Source organism: Periplaneta americana, chromosome 5, assembly GCF_040183065.1.
Source record: "Periplaneta americana isolate PAMFEO1 chromosome 5, P.americana_PAMFEO1_priV1, whole genome shotgun sequence".
NCBI classification, from domain to species: Eukaryota; Metazoa; Arthropoda; class Insecta; order Blattodea; family Blattidae; genus Periplaneta; species Periplaneta americana.
Window position 1 is genome coordinate 164,769,808 of NC_091121.1, and position 19,418 is coordinate 164,789,225.

The 19,418-nt window shown below is 32.9% G+C and overlaps 2 protein-coding genes across 6 annotated transcripts in view; one reads left to right on the top strand and one right to left on the bottom strand.

Moving 5' to 3' along the window:
• LOC138700263 (prohormone-2-like) overlaps positions 1–8,668 on the top strand; it is a 180,795-nt gene extending 172,127 nt beyond the window's left edge. For 4 of the 5 annotated variants that reach the window (XR_011332316.1, XM_069826759.1, XM_069826762.1 and 1 more), the window contains 2 exons: positions 3,566–3,670; positions 8,355–8,668. Coding sequence is in view for 4 of the 5 variants with exons in the window: in XM_069826759.1 (XP_069682860.1) it covers positions 3,566–3,664 (99 nt within the window). In the remaining variant the exon portion in view is untranslated. The remainder of the gene's footprint in view (positions 1–3,565; positions 3,671–8,354) is intronic. The other variant, XM_069826760.1, reaches the window with a different exon arrangement.
• LOC138700260 (uncharacterized) overlaps positions 1–19,418 on the bottom strand; it is a 280,196-nt gene that overhangs the window by 226,449 nt on the left and 34,329 nt on the right. The window lies entirely within an intron of this gene.

A 19,418-nucleotide genomic window follows, 5' to 3' on the forward strand; every position in this document is an offset into this window, starting at 1 on the left:
AATACTTTTGAACTGTAGTTTCTTCTGATCTTAATGCTTCACATGTACTATTATAGAGAAAACAGATTTAATAAAAATGTTGATGGCTTGGTGACAATTATTACTTCAACTTATATTCATCCTATATCATATTATTAAATCAAATAAACTTCTAAAGTGTAGGCCTATTTTTTTATTGCATTTATTTCAATTTTAGCTTATATTTCAACAGTTTTTAAAAGCATAGTTGCATGCAAATTTTCAATATTTTTAGTGCATAAAGTTCCGTGGTCTAATAATGAGTACTATGCAATAATGAACTTCTGGCACTCTGTCAATTTAAAATAGAGCAGCTGTTACAGCAACTGGTAGCAGACTGAAGGTTCCGATTCAATTCCAGGTGATGGTGAGAATTTTGCCATTGCCAAAATGTTCAGAACAGCCGAGAGGTCCACTCAGCTTCTTATAAAAATGGGTACTAGGTCTATCTCTGGGAATAGGTGGTCTGAGTGTGGTATTGACCACATCACCTCTTTGGTGTAGAAGTTCGAAAGTACAGAGCTCTACCTCCATGGTCCCATGCGCATTCATGGAGTGTGGGATGATTTTACTTTTAACAACATCAATTATTTTCATTATTTCAAAATCTTCATTTTACTATCTGTCTTTTAAATAAACACTGTAATAAAGATAGATTTCTGGGAGATACTTTTTATATTTGGTTTCTTGAAAACAAAAAAAAAATATATATATATATACACACACACACACGCGCACACGCACACACACGAGGATTTACTGCCACTTACGGAGCTTATTTCCGAAGACATTCTGAGTAAAAATATCATATAAACATGTGTCCTAATCTCAATATTTTCAGAGTTACACTAATTTGAAGTTGGTAGCAAATAAAATGTCTTTCTTTTTCAATTTTGAGGATAAGAGTAATATGCGTTACAAGAGCGTATGTTGAAGTTTTCATGTTCGAGGAAAAGTTTGAAAAAGCGAAACGTAGTTGAGCTTTTTTAATTTCCGAGAATTGAAAGAAAACATACCGCTCGTGTATCGTACATTATTTTGTGCGAAGATCGTTTATTACATACCTGAAAGAGGAATTTCTAATTAGTTGCAATGAAATCTCCATCTTGGTTTCTGTTCTATGACGGCAAATTTGCAAAACAAAAATATCTATCTTCAACATTGTTGCTTTAAAATGTTTTCTGTGTTTACTATACTCCAGCAGGCCGTGATATATGTCTGTCCTCCCCCCCCCCCCAGTCTATAAATGCGAACTCAAAACAAACGGTAAGATTATGTAATGATTTATTTTTCATTTTAATATTTTAACAATATTATTTATATAACATATTGCAGTAATAATATCGGCATCTGGAATCTTGTTGATTTTTTCACGGCTTCCTTAATGTTACTTGCATCACGAATGCAGTAACTTTAGTGGAGTTGTAGAGTTTACTTAATTTTTGCCAATATTTAAAAACAATAATTAACAGTGCAATTTAGGTGAAATTGCAGTGGTAAGTTTCCAATTTATAATTATTACTATATTGAACGTCTCTAAAAATTATATCTTAAAAGCCTAAAGCAGTAAAATCAATATGTCACTTAAGCTGTAAGAAGAGGGAAATTGTTATGTGTGTTCAGTTGGGAATACTGAATGTGGAATTTTAGACTTTCCGCGGATTGGTTTTGTGCGGAAACCAAGCAAATACGCACGATCTCGCACAAAAGAATATTACAAATAGACAGTGGTGATATTTGCCCGATTGGTCGATTTGCATCGGTTCGGACGAACCGGTTATTAAATTATATCTAGGTAATATTTGCAATTACCATGGACATATACTGTATACGTTTAACATAGGTACACATGACAGAACTGGTTGTTAAACTTCTTGAAAATCACCACTGCAAATAGAGAATGAACTATAATAATAAGATTTATTAAACACAATGTGTACATTGTTACATTTTACTCAAAAGTTGCCTTCTTTTGCGTAGAACGTTAGTGTCTCAGTCCTTGCTTGGCAGGTTAGTATATGATACTGACTGCAGCTGTGCCCACAGAGGGTGCAGATGCACTGCTAGAGAATGAACTATTCAGAAGTATTATTCTTTAATTGGCTAGTGTTCTGAAGCTAGTGTTCCTTTGTACAGATTTTGTTTTTCGATGTTTAACTAAAAATTACACCATTCTTACGCAATTATCACAAAAATTGTTACAAATCATACTTTAGGAACTTGATTCTTTACAGTTTAATTATGCATCCTAGTGTACAGTCTTACAAAGTATATGATTATGTCTTGTGACGAGAATATTGTACGAAATGGAAATATAAAAATTGGAAATTTATCCTTTGAAGAGGTGGAAAAATTCAGATACCTAGGAGCAACAGTAACAAATATAAATGATACTCGGGAGGAAATTAAACACAGAATAAATATGAGAAATGCCTGTTATTATTCGGTTGAGAAGCTTTTATCATCTAGTCTGCTGTCAAAAAATCTGAAAGTTCGAATTTATAAAACAGTTATATTACCAGTTGTTCTTTATGGTTGTGAAACTTGGACTCTCACTTTGAGAGAGGAACATAGGTTAAGGGTGTTTGAGAATAAGGTGCTTAGGAAAATATTTCGGGCTAAGAGGGATGAAGTTACAGGAGAACGGAGAAAGTTACACAACGCAGAACTACACGCATTGTATTCTTCACCTGACATAATTATGAACATTAAATCCAGACGTTTGAGATGGGCAGGGCATGTAGCACGTATGGACGAATCCAGAAATGCATATAGAGTGTTAGTTGGGAGGCAGGAGGGAAAAAGACCTTTGGGTAGGCCGAGACGTAGATGGGAAGATAATATTAAAATGGATTTGAGGGAGGTGGGATATGATGATAGAGATTGGATTGATCTTGCTCAGGATAGGAACCTATGGCGGGCTTATGTGAGGGCGGTAATGAACCTTCGTGTTCCTTAAAAGCCAGTAAGTAAGTGTACAGTCTTAAAAAATTTACAAGAGTGGCGTGATTTGAAACAAATGTTGTGATAAATGAGTAAAATATGTAAATTTGTAGTTAAAAATCGAAAAAAAAAAAAAAAAAAAAAATTCTGTACGAAGCAATTTATAGAAATCACAACACATCTTAACTTCAGAATACAAGCTAATTAAAGAAATGATATTCCTGAATAGTTCATTCTTTATCTGTAATATTCTTTTACCCTTAAAACAAAAGAATAATGGTATTTTACAAACAACTTCAATTAGTGTAACTCTGAAAATATTAATATTAGGATAGATGTTTACATGACATTTTTGCTCAGAATGTCTTCAGAAATAAGCTCCGTAAGTAGCGGTAAATTCCCGTGAATCACCCTGTATATATAAGATTTCTTTAAATATAAAAAAATAATATGAAATAGTACCTAACTGATGTACAGTACTCTAAAAAAAAAATTCTCTTTCAATTCTGACATATGGAATCTGCAAATATGAAGCCTGAAATAGAAAAAATGCATTCAACCAACTTACTGTGATTATTCTTAAATAACTTTAAATCTTTAACAGGTTACCTCACCCCGTGATGAAGTACAAACACTAGCCCAGTTGTTGAATCACCCTTACCGTGATCCAGGAGTGCCACTTTACCGTCGTGTTGTGCTTTGAGAGCAGGTAATATTAATAGTTTCAGTATTTTTCTGTTAATTCATTAGTTAATTTGTTGGTAACTCTGAACCATCTTGCAGCCCAATAACGATGAACCCATCAGCATTTAGTAGATCATTCAGCATTATCTAGTATTTACATTTACAGTGATATTTAATTAAATATAGTTTATATTCTTATTCCTACCATTATACTTTTACACTCCGAATTTCAAATATTCTGTTTCAGACTACATTGCACACACACCAAATTACTAATATTATGGCTGAATAATGCTTAATTCGAGTATGGCAAGAAACACGCAATTCTTTCAATCTTACAACACAGAATATAACGTTTCCTTACTGCTAGTATCCTTCTTTATTCATTTAATTTCATAACAGTCAACATCAATTTTATGTCACTTTTCAACTAAATGATTGTATTGCATTGCCTCCTACTGTAAGAAATTTAAACCACATCAAGACTAGATTTCAATAGAGTTTTTTTTTTCAAATGGATAGACACCATTAATAAATAATTTGGCATAATCAATGAAAAAAATTCGGTTCACCAGCACAATAATAATAATAATAATAATAATAATAATAATAATAATAATAATAATAATAACAATAATAACAATAATAACAATAATAATAACAATAATATCATTTTCCGAATTTACGAGTGGCAGGGGACAGCTAAACATTTTTCTGGAGTACCTATTGAGTTTTTAAAAAACAAAAAAATGGTAATAATAATAATAATAACAATAATACCATTTTCCGAATTTACAAGTGGTAGGGGACTGCTAAACATTTTTCTGGAGTACCTATTGAGTTTAAAAAAAAAACAAAAAAATTGTAATAATAATATTAACAATAATACCATTTTCCGAATTTACGAGTGGCAGGGGACTGCTAAACATTTTTCTGGAGTACCTATTGAGTTTTTAAAAAACAAAAAAATTGTAATAATAATAATAACAATAATACCATTTTCCGAATTTACAAGTGGTAGGGGACTGCTAAACATTTTTCTGGAGTACCTATTGAGTTTTTAAAAAACAAAAAATTGTAATAATAATAATAATAATAATAATAATAATAATAATAATAATAATAATAATAATAATAATACCATTTTCCGAATTTACGAGTGGTAGGGGACTGCTAAACATTTTTCTGGAGTACCTATTGAGTTTTTAAAAAAACAAAAAATTGTAATAATAATAATAATAATAATAATAATAATAATAATAATAATAATAATAATAATAATAATAACAATAATAATAATAATACCATTTTCCGAATTTACGAGTGGTAGGGGACTGCTAAACATTTTTCTGGAGTACCTATTGAGTTTTTAAAAAACAAAAAAATTGTAATAATAATAATAATAATAATAATAATAATAATAATAATAATAATACCATTTTCCGAATTTACGAGTGGTAGGGGACTGCTAAACATTTTTCTGGAGTACCTATTGAGTTTTTAAAAAACAAAAAAATTGTAATAATAATAATAATAATAATAACAATAATACCATTTTCCGAATTTACAAGTGGTAGGGGACTGCTAAACATTTTTCTGGAGTACCTATTGAGTTTTTAAAAAACAAAAAATTGTAATAATAATAATAATAATAATAATAATAATAATAACAATAATACCATTTTCCGAATTTACGAGTGATAGGGGACTGCTAAACATTTTTCTGGAGCACCTATTGAGTTTTTAAAAAACAAAAAAATTGTAATAATAATAATAATAATAATAACAATAATACCATTTTCCGAATTTACGAGTGGTAGGGGACTGCTAAACATTTTTCTGGAGTACCTATTGAGTTTTTAAAAAACAAAAAAAAATAATAATAATAATAATAATAATCATCATCATCATCATAATAATACATTTGTTCTGATTACTGTATACAGATTACGTATATAATTATAACACCCAAAGGAGCAAAAGCTCGTGCTCTATAATTTATTACTGTACGGAACCAATTCTCCTAGAAGTGAAAGATTGGACATTGGTACGAAAGTCCTTAAACTTTTAAAGGAACAAAAATGGGATAACAAGGTTAAATATTCCGGGGTGTACAAAAAAATCTTTTCATACGTAAGATTTTAAACCCGTTATTTCAAAAACTAACGAACTACATACGATAACTCTAGACCTAATCATTTCGTACAGTATAATTATAACCTTTGTTGCTATCTTGGATTGTGACGTAGGGACACGTAGGCTACGTTTTTAGTGAATTAGTCTAATAACTTACAGGTCATAAATAATATCGTTTTGCAGTTTAAACATTGGTTTAATGAAATACTACATTATAGGCCTATACAATAAGTCACTATACACACTCCTCAACATGTAACTTTCATTACACGGCATTTCACAGTCGCAGAAAGTTGTTGTTGTTTTCTAATGCCAGGCGTTTGACAATAAAGTCATTTGACCTCTTGCATTCCAATATTTTTCAAAGATATTATCATGACCAGCCAATGAAGCACAGATTTACAGTCGTAGAAAGTTTGAAAGACCATAATTACACTTCCAACCACACTGTTTCTACCCATCTCGTCCAATACAAGTTTACAGAAATAATACTGCAGACATCTACTGCTAATATTCTTAAACACATGCTTATGCAATAAGTCTTCAAATGTAGTTAATTTAATTTAATATGAGGTCTAATTTCTTACAATTTTAGTTTTAAAGATTACTTTATATTATAATTTGAAAGTTTTTACACTAATTTTGAACTGTCGTGAAAGACCAATATCTTTGGGACCTGCTTTCTTTCAGAATTGGTGTCATTCTTATCTTTATTTGAAAATATTTCCGCACTTTTTATTCAATAGCATTTAATTTTATTATCTTAATATATTTAAGTAATTTACATATTCCTGTAATAAATAATGCTTAACACACCTAAATTTCCAACAAAAATTTCCCAAAATCAATGGTACTGGTACTTCAATTAAGTACCTAAGCTATGTACAATCTTAGACAAAAAAAAGACTAGTTGCCATATGTCAAGTCCCCTTCGGAAGACTTCGATTGATTCCGTGAAAGCTTAAATTTACATGTGAAGGAATTTCTTATGCATGATTCTGCTTTGTTTTTCTCTTATTTTATTTGTTTGTTGCTTTTCTATGTGTTTATGGGTCAAGATATATTCAAGGTCTAAATTAGGTGCAAAACAAACATTCTTTCTAGAGTCGTGTGAAACAGGTGCTACCCAAAGGTGAACTTCGACAAATTCACACTACAGGAGAGCGGTCATTTTTTGTCTAAGACTGTACATAATTTGTAAAATTACAAAACTGCGAAAGTTACGTCGTGGATTGAAAAATGTGGTATAGAATTTCTACGGTCATTTCCAATAGGTAGGGTACTGTTACACTACCTAACAATAAAGAAAATTAAATTCTTTTTGCAGCAAAGAAGATGGAATTATCTAAGTTAAATATTGGAGCACTCAAACAAGTGTATAACCAAATTCGTATATTTTTAATATGCTGAAACTGAAGAATAATACACTTTCTTGTGACTGGTTTACTAGTTTAAAAGTGAAATTGGAACAGATGCATTATAGGACCCACCCTAAATATAAAAATATGCAAAGCCACAAAAAAAAAAAAAAAGGTCAACGGAAGTAGCGTTTCGATCAATTAAATTATCGATTTATATTGTTTTCATTATGTTGCCAACCAATCAATATTGTTGTAAATTAATTTGATCATAATCATGGTGGCAATTTTGAATGCTATAGTTAAATATAAAAAAGAAGTGGATCAAATTCTCCCTGTTGATTTAAAATGTAGGACTCGAAATGGAAATTATGGAATTATAAACATAAACTTTTTAGTTGCTTTTCCATGAAAACAGACATGTATGTTCCGTGGTGTTTTATGCGATTGTGGTTTACTTAAGAGTTAAATATTCTGTGAAACATGTAATTCTGGGATGAGAATGGAAAAATGTAAAAGTAAACGAGATGAACTCGTGGAGATGTCATCGGAAATTACAAGATATTAAATAATAAACAGAGGAACGTCGTATCGTAGCACTTTGTGAAATCACTCGGATAACAGAGAAAATGAAACAGAATATCTCCGGTGAGGTCCATGGTACAATGCTAATTTTTACAACAATTTTTTTTTTTTTTTTTGTAATTTTGGGTCCAGGGAAAATACTAGTAAAAATGTGTTTTTGTAAAAGACTAGTATTTTTCTTGGACCAAAAATGCAATATAAATGGAGTAAAATTAGTATTTTATAATATATTACAAAGGTGACTAATATGAACTTAATTTCATTGTTGTATTAATACCAATGTTGTATTGTGTGAAAGTTTAATGTTACCGTGTTTTAAGTTTAGCTTTGATTTGTTTCTTTAATTTTATTTTGAATAAAATTTAATATACTGTATTGTATAACAAAGGTGACTAATATGAGCTTAATTTCATTGTTGTTGGTTTTATTAAATGATACATGTTTGTAGTATGTTTTTGGATTTGTTGAGATGGCATGCTTGATAAAATAATCGAAAATATACAATATATAATCGATACTACGGAATACTCGGGGTGGGTCCTATAATGCATTTGTTCTGTGAAATTTTTACATCCAAGAAAATAAGATAACTATGTCAAAAAAATAATGTTGTTTTTATGTGTGTTTCAGTCTTTAATTTGAAGCTTGTCACTTCAACTCATGGTCACAGATCAAATTTACACAGTTCAATTCTCATCACTATCCATTACGAAACAGAATCGAATAACAGCAGCAAGCCGGTTGTTCTACATGGTGTTCAGTGTTGTTGCACAAATATGTTGTCATTATTTATCACACATCAAAAGTTGTAAAACGTGTATTAAATCCCAACTATGGGAATATTTTATGTTTTATGTATTTAATTTATTTTATTGAAGAGAACAGAAAGGTAGTTTGTACTCCTTTCATTTCTACTTTGAAAATAAAATGTATCAACAATGTAATCTTCTTTAATTATTTTAATGTCCTACATTTTATATTCCTTTTTCTTCACTAGAAGGCATCTATAATTGAACAACTGAAATCTAACAGGACAGGTTTATAAACCTATATATAATTCAAAATGCTACAGATATATCTGAAAACTAGACATACAAGTTACCCACAATAAACCATAAACAGTCCCATACACCTCTACCTGCACACATGCACATACAAAAGAAATGCCGAGTCAAAGTCACTATCTTTTTTTTTTTTTTTTTTCCTTTGTTGGTAACTCTACAGCATATCTATTAGATGCTTTATGATTGTGCTAACAGATGGAGTTACTTGTCAACAATGTGACTCTGAAACGTGTGTTGAAGTTACTGCCCAGCGACAGTCCTGATGTATTTTTATATTTGTGATGGTCGTTATATACAATAGAAGTGATTTAATACAGTTATATGAACACTTTTTAATGATTGAATAAAATTAATAAAATCGGTTAAAAACCATACATGTTTCGGAGGAATGCTCCTCCATCTTCAGTGGTAGTACCACGACGCTGGTACAGATGTTCGATCGCGTAACGTAGCTTAAGGAAGACTGACAGTCTTGTATTGTATATAACTATCCCACTCATGAACACTGTTGTATCTGACCTAACTTATGTAATTTAATTGTGATGATTGGTTAATTAATATTGCAACTTTTATTTGCAACAATAATGTAACTCTATTTGTCACAACAATAATCTCCCGTCAACAATGGGATTTCCACTCCACACAGCAACACAGTATTCGTTATTGCACTCCACAGAACGACAATGACAATTCACTTGGATTATTGAGAACAACAATGTACTGCTAATCTTAACTAATGTTCACAAAGCACTATTTACAAAACAGAACTGTCAGTTCTCAGTTCACAGTTCGTTGCCTTGGCTAGTTCTTCTAGCTCATTCACTCAAGTTCACAGTATATCGAACCCAAGCCTTCTAGAGACAGTCCACTGCACTCGAACTCAGGACTTCCGGGGACAGTCCACTGCACTCGAACTCAAGTCTTCCAACTGCGTTGCTTTCGCCTGGACCCTCGCACAGATGCGGACACACACTCAAATCTAACTCCGGTCTCGAAGCTGGCTTCACTGCTACACAAGACTGACTGGCTTGCTGACCAAAAACTGGACTCTCTTCTCCTCGCGTCCTGTATTTATTAATTAAACCACAGTTTCGAGAAATTACGATTTCGTGAACAATCTACAGACACCGAGAGGAGGGCGCTTCCCGAAACTTCCCTGGATTTCCTCCCTCAGTCGCAGCTGCTTTACTTTCCCCTCTCTGCCGAAGCCCAGCGTGCTGTTGTTCCCCTTACGTCCGTCCCCTGCAGTTTGCGTGACTGCGGCCTCCTCGCTCTCCGTGCGCCCCGCCCTCTGTGAGACGCATGATCGAGTCTCGACGTGGCTGTCACAATATTAACCCAGCACACTCACAATCACATTCATACAGACACCCCTCTTCGTTCAAGAAAAATTCATCGAACCCGGGACCTCCTGATCTGAAAGCCAGCATGCTGACCAACAGACCACGGAGGCAGTCAAAGTCACTATCGATTTGAAATACTATTCTGTTACGAGGACTTTGCTGTATGTATGAAATAATTATACAAACACATCTGAACTGGTCTGAATTTTCTAAAGAGTTTTTATTCTATGCGAAGGAGAAATATGTAGTTAAATGTTTCAATTAGATTCAATTTTTAGTTCTGTATCGGTATTTATAATAAAATCGATAAAGTTTTTGTTAATACAATATGAAACGTAACTGCCTGTATATATCGATTGTAACAATGACAGCCTCTATGAATAATAAGAAAGGCTGTGGAATACCACATAAACACTGCAGTTTAACTATTTTCGTGTAGTATTCTTTTAATGTTGTAAAATAAAAATACATGACTAATTTAAAATCAATTCATATTAAATAATAACATGAACATGTTATATAATCGTATTTATATGTTTTTAAAAAACTAATCTCTGAAAAATAGCTTTCCACTCGCCATGTTTACTAAAGTGCTTGGAGAATGATATAATTTCATATCAGCATTTCTTTTGCGGCCAGTGTAATCACACAAGATGTTTATTAAGGAAATAAATATCCTCATACATTCAAACGATTTCAGTAACTACACAGAAAATTAGTAGAACAAAAAAACCTAATATTTCATACACACAGGATTGTATGATATTAAACGAACAGGCTTACAAGGAAAACTAATACTCCAGAACTCTACAGAAATCATCAAAATAGTATCACTTTAAAGATGTTTGCATAAAGATACTCATCACAGACAAATAAATAAAATAGAAAAAAAGCTATCAAAATAATCTACAGAGAAATATACCAAAGGTATGTATGTATTGTGAGTAATTTTACGGCTGTCGCCGTCTCCCACTTCTCAACTTCCAGGTACTCCGGTTTTGCCAATCGCCCATTTGTAGACCCGTGCAGACCATATCCTCCTGAACCTCCTTGCTCTATTTTTTCATTGGCCTTCCTCTTCTCTTTTTTTCTGGGGGAGTCCAGTTGAAGACCTTATTAGGCCAGCGGTCGGCTGACATTCTCTGGAGATGCCCATACCATATCAGGCATTTAGTTTCCACTGATTGTAAGATATCTCCTGATACTTGCATTATATTACGGACATCCTGATTCCTAATGTGGTCCATCCTCGAAATTTGATAACTACGGCGCCAGTAATCCATTTCTAAAGCCAACAATTTCTTCTTCATCCTGTCTCTCATTTCCCAAGTTTCAGATCCATAGGTACATATACTTTCTATTATAGTTTTATATATACTTGTCTTAGTTTTCCTTGTTACCTTGTCATTCCACAGGGGTGTATTTAATTGTCTTATGGCCCGCTTTCCTTGACCAATCTTATTATTAATATCTTCATCACTTTTGGCCTGCTGTTAAGGGTAACACCCAAATATTTGAATGACTCAGAATTTTCTATTTGTGTGTCCCCGGTATCTAAATTTACCTTGCTGCGACTACCCACAACCATGTATTTTGTTTTCTTGAAATTAATTTATAGGCCCCCTTCCTTATAAGCCTCACTCAATTTACGAAACATATAGCTGGAATCTTCTTCATCTGTCGCTATCAGCACTTGATCATCAGCGAAATGTAGGCTATATAACGTATCTTCCCCGACTGGTACACCCATCTGACCACATTTCTTCCTCCACTGTTCCAAAATTGCTTGGAGATAAATCTTGAATAGAGTTGGAGCAAGTGAGCATCCTTGGTGTAGGCCTTTTGTAACTGCGAAGTTTTCTGATAAGTGGCTTCCTACCTTTACAACATTACTACATCCACAATATAATTTTTTTAACCGCCCTTATATAGGTTGTTTCAGGAAGGACTACAATATCCATATTATATTTCTTTAATTCCATAAATACTTCATTTTCTTTCGTTGATATGCCCTGAATATTCCAAGTACCTGTCTCAATATGGCTGCTGTCGGAATGCATAATGACATGTTCAGGTCCCTCTATATAGGTTTATATCTAAGCACCAGCCAACAGCAATGAAGCCAAGAGGCAGTATAGGTTAATATTGATAAATGTGGATATGGAGAAGAATGGAGCTTGTGAAATGTACAGACAGAATAATAAATGAAACTGTACTAGAAAGAGTGAATGAAAAAAGAATTATGCTGAAACTGATTACGAAGGAAAAAAAAAAAGGAATTGCTTGGGTCACTGGCTAAAAAGAAACTGCCTACTGAAGGAGGATGCACTGGAAGGAATAGTGAACAAGATAAGAGTTCGAGGCAGAAGAAGGTATCAGATGATAGACGACATTAAGATATACCACAGTCTACTATATACAATCACGAAGCTTGAGTTTTGAGGGTGCTAGAAACAATAGACTGTAACGGTACTATTTTGCATTGCCTGTAATGAAGCGATATTAGCAATCCTAGTGGTGAGCAACTATCTAATGTTTGCATATTTACTACGTATTGAGCTTCGCGACTGTATATACTAGACTGTGGATATACTATGGATCATATGAGGAGACATAGAGGAAGGCGAAAAATTTGAAAGATTGGAGAATGCTGGGTTTGCAGTGGAAGACCTGTCCTTGGGCAGAAAACTATGAATGAATATCCTGTCATTAAATTTAAATATAATGTCACCATCATCATCATCTTCTTCTTCTACTTCATATAAGGATTTGGCACTTGTGACTGGTCTGGCTTCAAAGAATTGTCACCATCTTGATTTTAGGCATCTCAGGCTTTTCCATCCCTTCACTACATATTGTAACACTTTTCTGACAATCCTACTGTTGGGTTGTTTAACACAAGCCACAAGTCGTGCTAAAAATGTTCTTTTGCTAGTTATCCAGTATGGAGTATTGTGTACTATAGTGAACTACGGCTATGGTAATATTTAATTCTTAAATCCATCCTTAACCTAAAAATTACATTCACGCAATCCAAGGGATTTCATAAATATTGCCACTTTTTCTTGGATTATTTTTATAATTTCGTGAGCTTTTCAATATAATATTCTCTATTTCAAAAATTGTAAAGGAAATGGGTTTGTTCCAAGCAATTATTGTTAAATATGCAGATCACAAAAACATCAAATATCATGTGCATACACTATAGAACATAACAAAATTGCTATGTATTCAAATGTATTCAGACTTAACAAAAATTATAAAAACAAATGACTGGAAACTGTAGAGATTGGAGTGAAAATAGTTCTACGAATCAATGAAAGTGATTCTGGTAGAAGCCTAAATGTACCACAGTTATGTACTAAACTATTTGAATAGATTACAATTTACAGAACATTTATGGAACAATAAAATTTATTCCTGTACTGTAATTATTTGATTCCTCATAGTAAACTTCTGAGATATTGTTGTCAATGTTTTATGAAATAGCCTCCAGACGTAAAGTGAAAGGTTTTTTTAAGCAGAAAATAGTTTAAAAACATATGATAAACGTTTTGCGAAAAATGAAATATTGTGGAAGATTGTTGATATGATATGTGTAATACGTGTATCACAAAATAACGTGAATGAATAAAGCTGACAGCTTCAGAAGCATATAACGTATTGGTACATATTTAATATAATTAATCAAGTAAGTTCATTTATTTATTTATTTATTTCATTTTATTTATTTTCAAATGCCCTTAACGAGCTATTGCTCTACCTAGCGAAGTACATATAAATATGTCTTGTTTTGTGAAAATAACCATTACAAATGATTATTATATATATATATATATATTACCCGGTACTCGTTACATAGTTCGTTTATATGTTTATACAGTGGTTCCTTTCTGAAAAGAATTTTAATAGTTTGTTACTAGATGTAATTCTAGTCAGTTTATAATATATTTTTGGTCCAGCGAAAATATATATCTTTTATGATTATACAACAATGGCTGACTTAACAGCTTATGTAACGAGTACCGGAAGGAATAATTATTCTTCCCACAAAGAAATAAATGGACAAAAATATTGTCTACATTGAAATTATTAAATCTTAAACATGGTTCACATGAGATATGGCAAACTTAATGTCAGAAAACGATAGTTTAATCTTTGCTTTCACAATTATGAAAATGTGTTTTATGGACAGGTACTTTTGGTACCTACTGGGGCCTGTTTCTCAAAACTCATGGACTAGTAATACTAGTCTGTACAGTAGTAATATCAGTTTACTTCACAAGTCTGTGTTTCTAGAAACTACAAGGGTAAAGTAGTAGTTACCAGGGGCCTGTTTCTCAAAAATACTAGTTTAGTAGTTCACCAGTTACTAGTTACCAGAGTATATTTCACCAGCTCTAGTAGATTCTGTTTCTCAAACTATTTCACCAGTCTAGTAACTTGTGACAATTTTTCACTAGTCACATGATCTCTTTCACTAGTCAGCTGATTGAGTTCATTTGTTTATACACATTGGTAGATATTGTTATTTGAGGTTAGGAGGCTAAGTTGTTTGTGTTTTGGTTCTTACTTCTCTCTTCTCTTGAAATTCCATCAATTGAAAGCAAATTAACTATACTCAATATGATTAATGAATCAAAGGATATATAATTCGGTGCGTTTTCAAGCATAATAACAAAAATGATAAAGTAAACGACTGGACAAAAAAATTTGTAATAAGTTAGGCTATGGAACTGATACTTCAGAACAAAGATTATGCATACGTTAGGGACACTTATTGGCCCAACATTAAGAAAGCAACTTTGACGAGTATCAATTCAAGTTCACAGTATCATAATATGAACACATTATGTAGCAAGTGAGTCTACTGGCGACATGGATGCCACTTATGACTTGAAAAAAAATCGCTATTTTTTTTTTTTTCAGTTTTACGTTTGATCTATTCATAAATTAGTGTCGTTTTGTATTTAATTTGTAGGCTAAAGTTGACAATGTCAGAAGGACTGGCAGTGGAGGAGGAAAGCCAGCAAAAATTACTGCAGTTGATGAATTGGTATTAGATTATTAGGAAAAAAATCTGCATGTGTTGCTGGTCTAGGGCAGAAAAACCAAATGGCATTGGAAAATAATCAACATCCCGATTTGTATTTGTATTTGAAACTTTGCTGATAATGCATGACTTCTATTTGTTTGTCTTGTTATGGCAGGTCGCACTATATTTAACAACTCTCCAAGCTTTTCAGCACATTATTTAAACCGTTTATTATATTTAAACAATGCTCCCATAAAGGAATAATAATTGTTCTTTCTCGATATAGTTTTAGCTCTTCTCAAAACAACTTCTTTACTACTTCAATCGAAATCACTAAACCACATTTATTAAAAAAATAACAATATTTTGTTTTGATTATCTGAGAAAGATTGCCACTGGTAACTGATAATATAGAAATCACCAGTCTTTAGAGTCTTGTAGGAATATTCCTGTTAAATACTAGTATAATCAACTAGATTAGCATTTTGAGAAACAGAATCACTTTTGAACCGGTGAAATCGACCAATATTACTAGTCTGTGAACTGGTAACTACTACTTTACCCTTGTAGTTTCTAGAAACACAGACTTGTAAAATAAACTAATATTACTACTGTACAGACTAGTATTACTAGTCCGTGAGTTTTGAGAAACAGGCCCCAGTTCACAGACTAGTGATATTGGTCGATTTCACCAGTTCATAAGTGATTCTGTTTCTCAAAATGTTAATCTAGTTGATTATACTAGTATTCAACAGAAATATTCCTACAAGTCTCTAAAGACTGGTGATTTCCATATTATCAGTTACCAGTGACAACCTTTCTCAGATAATCGAAAGTTATTTTTTTTAATATATGTGGTTCAGTGATTACGATTGAAGCGATGAAGTTATGAGAAGAGCTAAAACTATATGGAGAAGGAACAATTATTACTGTATTCCTTTAGGGGAGCATTGTTTAAATAAAACGAACAGTTTAGGTAAAGTGCTGAAAAGCTTGGAGAGTTGTTAAATATAGTGGGAACTGCCATATCAAGACAAACATGCATTATCAGCAAAGCTTCAAATACAAATTGCTGTACAATTCGGGATGTTGATTATTTTCAATGCCATCTGGTCTTTCTGTTCTAGACCAGCAACACTTCAGAATGTTTTCCTAATAATCTAATACCAATTCATCAACTTCAGTAATTTTTGTTGGCTTTCCTCCTCCACGCCAGTTCTTCTGACATTGTCAACTTCAGCCTACAAATTAAATATAAAAGGACATTAATTTATGAATAGATCAAATGTAAAATTGAAAAAAAATTAGCGAATCATATCAAGTCATATGTGGCATTCATGTCGGCAATACACTCACTAGCTATAAAATATATTCATATTATGATACTGTGAACTTAAATTGGTACTTATCAAAGTTGCTTTCTTAATGTTGGGTCAGTAAGTGTCCCTAACGTATGCATAATCTTTGTTCTGAGGTATCAGTTCCATAACCTTACACATTACGATATTGTTTGTCCAGTCATTTACTTTATCATTTTTTGTTTATATGTTTGAATAAGCACCGAATAATATATCCTCTGATTCAGTAACCATATTGAGTATAGTTAATTTGCTTTCAATTGATAGAATTTCAACCGAAAAGAGAAATCAAAACCAAAACACAAACAACTTAGCCTTCTAACCTCAAATAACAATACCAATGACTATAAATAAACGAAATGAACCAGCTGACTAGCGAAAGAGATCATGTGACTAGTGAAAAATTGTCACAAGTTACTAGACTGGTAAAATAGTTTGAGAAACAGAATCTACTAGAGCTGGTGAAATGTACTCTGGTAACTAGTAACTGGTGAACTACTAAACTAGTATTTTTGAGAAACATGATCTCTTTCACCAGTCAACTGATTGAGTTCATTTGTTTATAATCACTGGTAGGTATTGTAATTTGAGGTTAGAAGGCTAAGTTTTTTGTGTTTTGGTTTTGATTTCTCTTTTCGGTTAAAATTTCATCAATTGAAAGCAAATTAACTATACTCAATATGATTAATGAATCAAAGGATATACTATTCGGTGCTTTTTCCAGCACAATAAGAAAAAATTATAAAGTAAATGAATGGACAAAAAATGTTGTAGGCCCTAATGTGTGAGGCTGTGGAACTGATACCTCAGAACAAAGATTATGCATACGTTAGGAACACCTACTGGCCCAACATTAAGAAAGCAACTTTGATGAGTACCAATTCAAGTTCACAGTATCATCACAGTCTAGTATATACATTAACGAAGCTTGAGTTGTGAGGGTGCTAGGAACAATTGACTGTGCCGGTACAATTTCGCATTATATGTAATGAGGCGATATTAGCGATCCTAGTGGTTAGCAACTACCTATGGATGCATATTTACTACGTATTGAGCTTCGTGACTGTATATACTAGACTGTGGTATAATATAAACATATTACCGGTATGTAGTTAGTGGGTCTACTGCCGACATGAATGCCACTTAGGCCTATAACTTAATGAAAAATTCGCTATTTTTTTTTCAGTTTTACATTTGATCTATTCATAAATTAGTGTCCTTTTATATTTAATTTGTAGGCTAAAGTTGACAATGCCAGAAGAACTGGCAGTGGAGGAGGAAAGCCAGCAAAATTCACTGCAGTTGATGAATTGGTATTAGATTATTAGGAAAATATTCTGCATGTGTTGCTGGTCTAGGACAGAAAGACCTGATGGCATTGGAAAATAATCAACATCCCAATTTGTAGAGCAATTTATATTTGAAGCTTTGCTGATAATGCATGACTTCTATTATATGCCTTGTTATGGCAGGTTCCACTATATTTAACAACTCTCCAAGCTTTTCAAAATTCAAATTATGGTTTATTTAACGATGCTCGCAACTGCCGAGGTTATATCAGCGTCGCCGGTGTGCCGGAATTTTGTCCCGCAGGAGTTCTTTCACATGCCAGTAAATCTACTGACATGAGCCTGTCGCATTTAAACACACTTGAATGCCATCGACCTAGGTCGGGATCGAACCCGCAACCTCGAGTATAGAAGGCCAGCGCTATACCAAGTACGCTACCGAGGCTGACTCCAAGCTTTTCAGCAGTTTACATAAACTGTTCATTATGTTTAAATAAATGCTCCCGTAAAGGAATAATAATTGTTCTTTCTCGATATAGTTTTAGCTCTTCTCACAACAACTTCATCACTTCAATCGGAATCACTAAACCACATGTATTAAAAAAATAAATACAATATTTTGTTTTGATTATCTGAGAAAGGTTGTCACTGGTAACTGATAATATAGAAATCACCAGTCTTTAGAGTCTTGTAGGAATATTCCTGTTGAATACTAGTATAATCAACTAGATTAGCATTTTGAGAAACAGAATCACTTATGAACTGGTGAAATCGACCAATATTACTAGTCTATGAACTGGTTAACTACTACTTTACCCTTGTAGTTTCTAGAAACACAGACTTGTAAAATAAACTAATATTACTACTGTACAGACTAGTATTACTAGTCCATGAGTTTTGAGAAACAGGCCCCTGGACATGCATAATACTTAATTTTACTTAGAAATATTATAGCTGGGCAATAATTTTGTTCACCATGGTAAAAGAAGACACCAATCTCTCTTTTCACACTGCAACTATTTCACTCAATATATTTAGCATTAATAACTTACAAGAGTCACTATGCATCATACAAACTTCACAGATACATGATCTGCAACTTGCTCAGTGCGCCTTTTGCCCTCTGCCCAAAATCCGGTGAGTTGGTAATGCCTGATTTCAATTAAAGGGCAAGTGAGATCTGTTATTATATAATAATTACTTACTAAAGGCTTTTAAGGAACCTGGAGGTTCAATTGCTGCCCTCACATAAACTCGCCATCGGTCCCTATCCTGTGCAAGATTAATCCAGTCTCTACCATCATAATATCCCACCTCTCTCAAATCCATTTTAATATTATCCTCCCATCTATGTCTTGGTCCCCCCCTCCAAAGGTCTTTTTCTGTCCGGCCTCCCAACTAACACGCTATATGCATTTCTGGACTCGCCCATACATGGTACATGCCCTGCCCATCTCAAACGTCTGGTAATGCCTGATTTAAATTAAAGGACAAGTGAGATCTGTTATTATATAATACTTACTTACTAAAGGCTTTTAAGGAACCTGGAGGTTCAATTGCTGCCCTCACATAAACCTGCCATCGGTCCCTATCCTGTGCAAGATT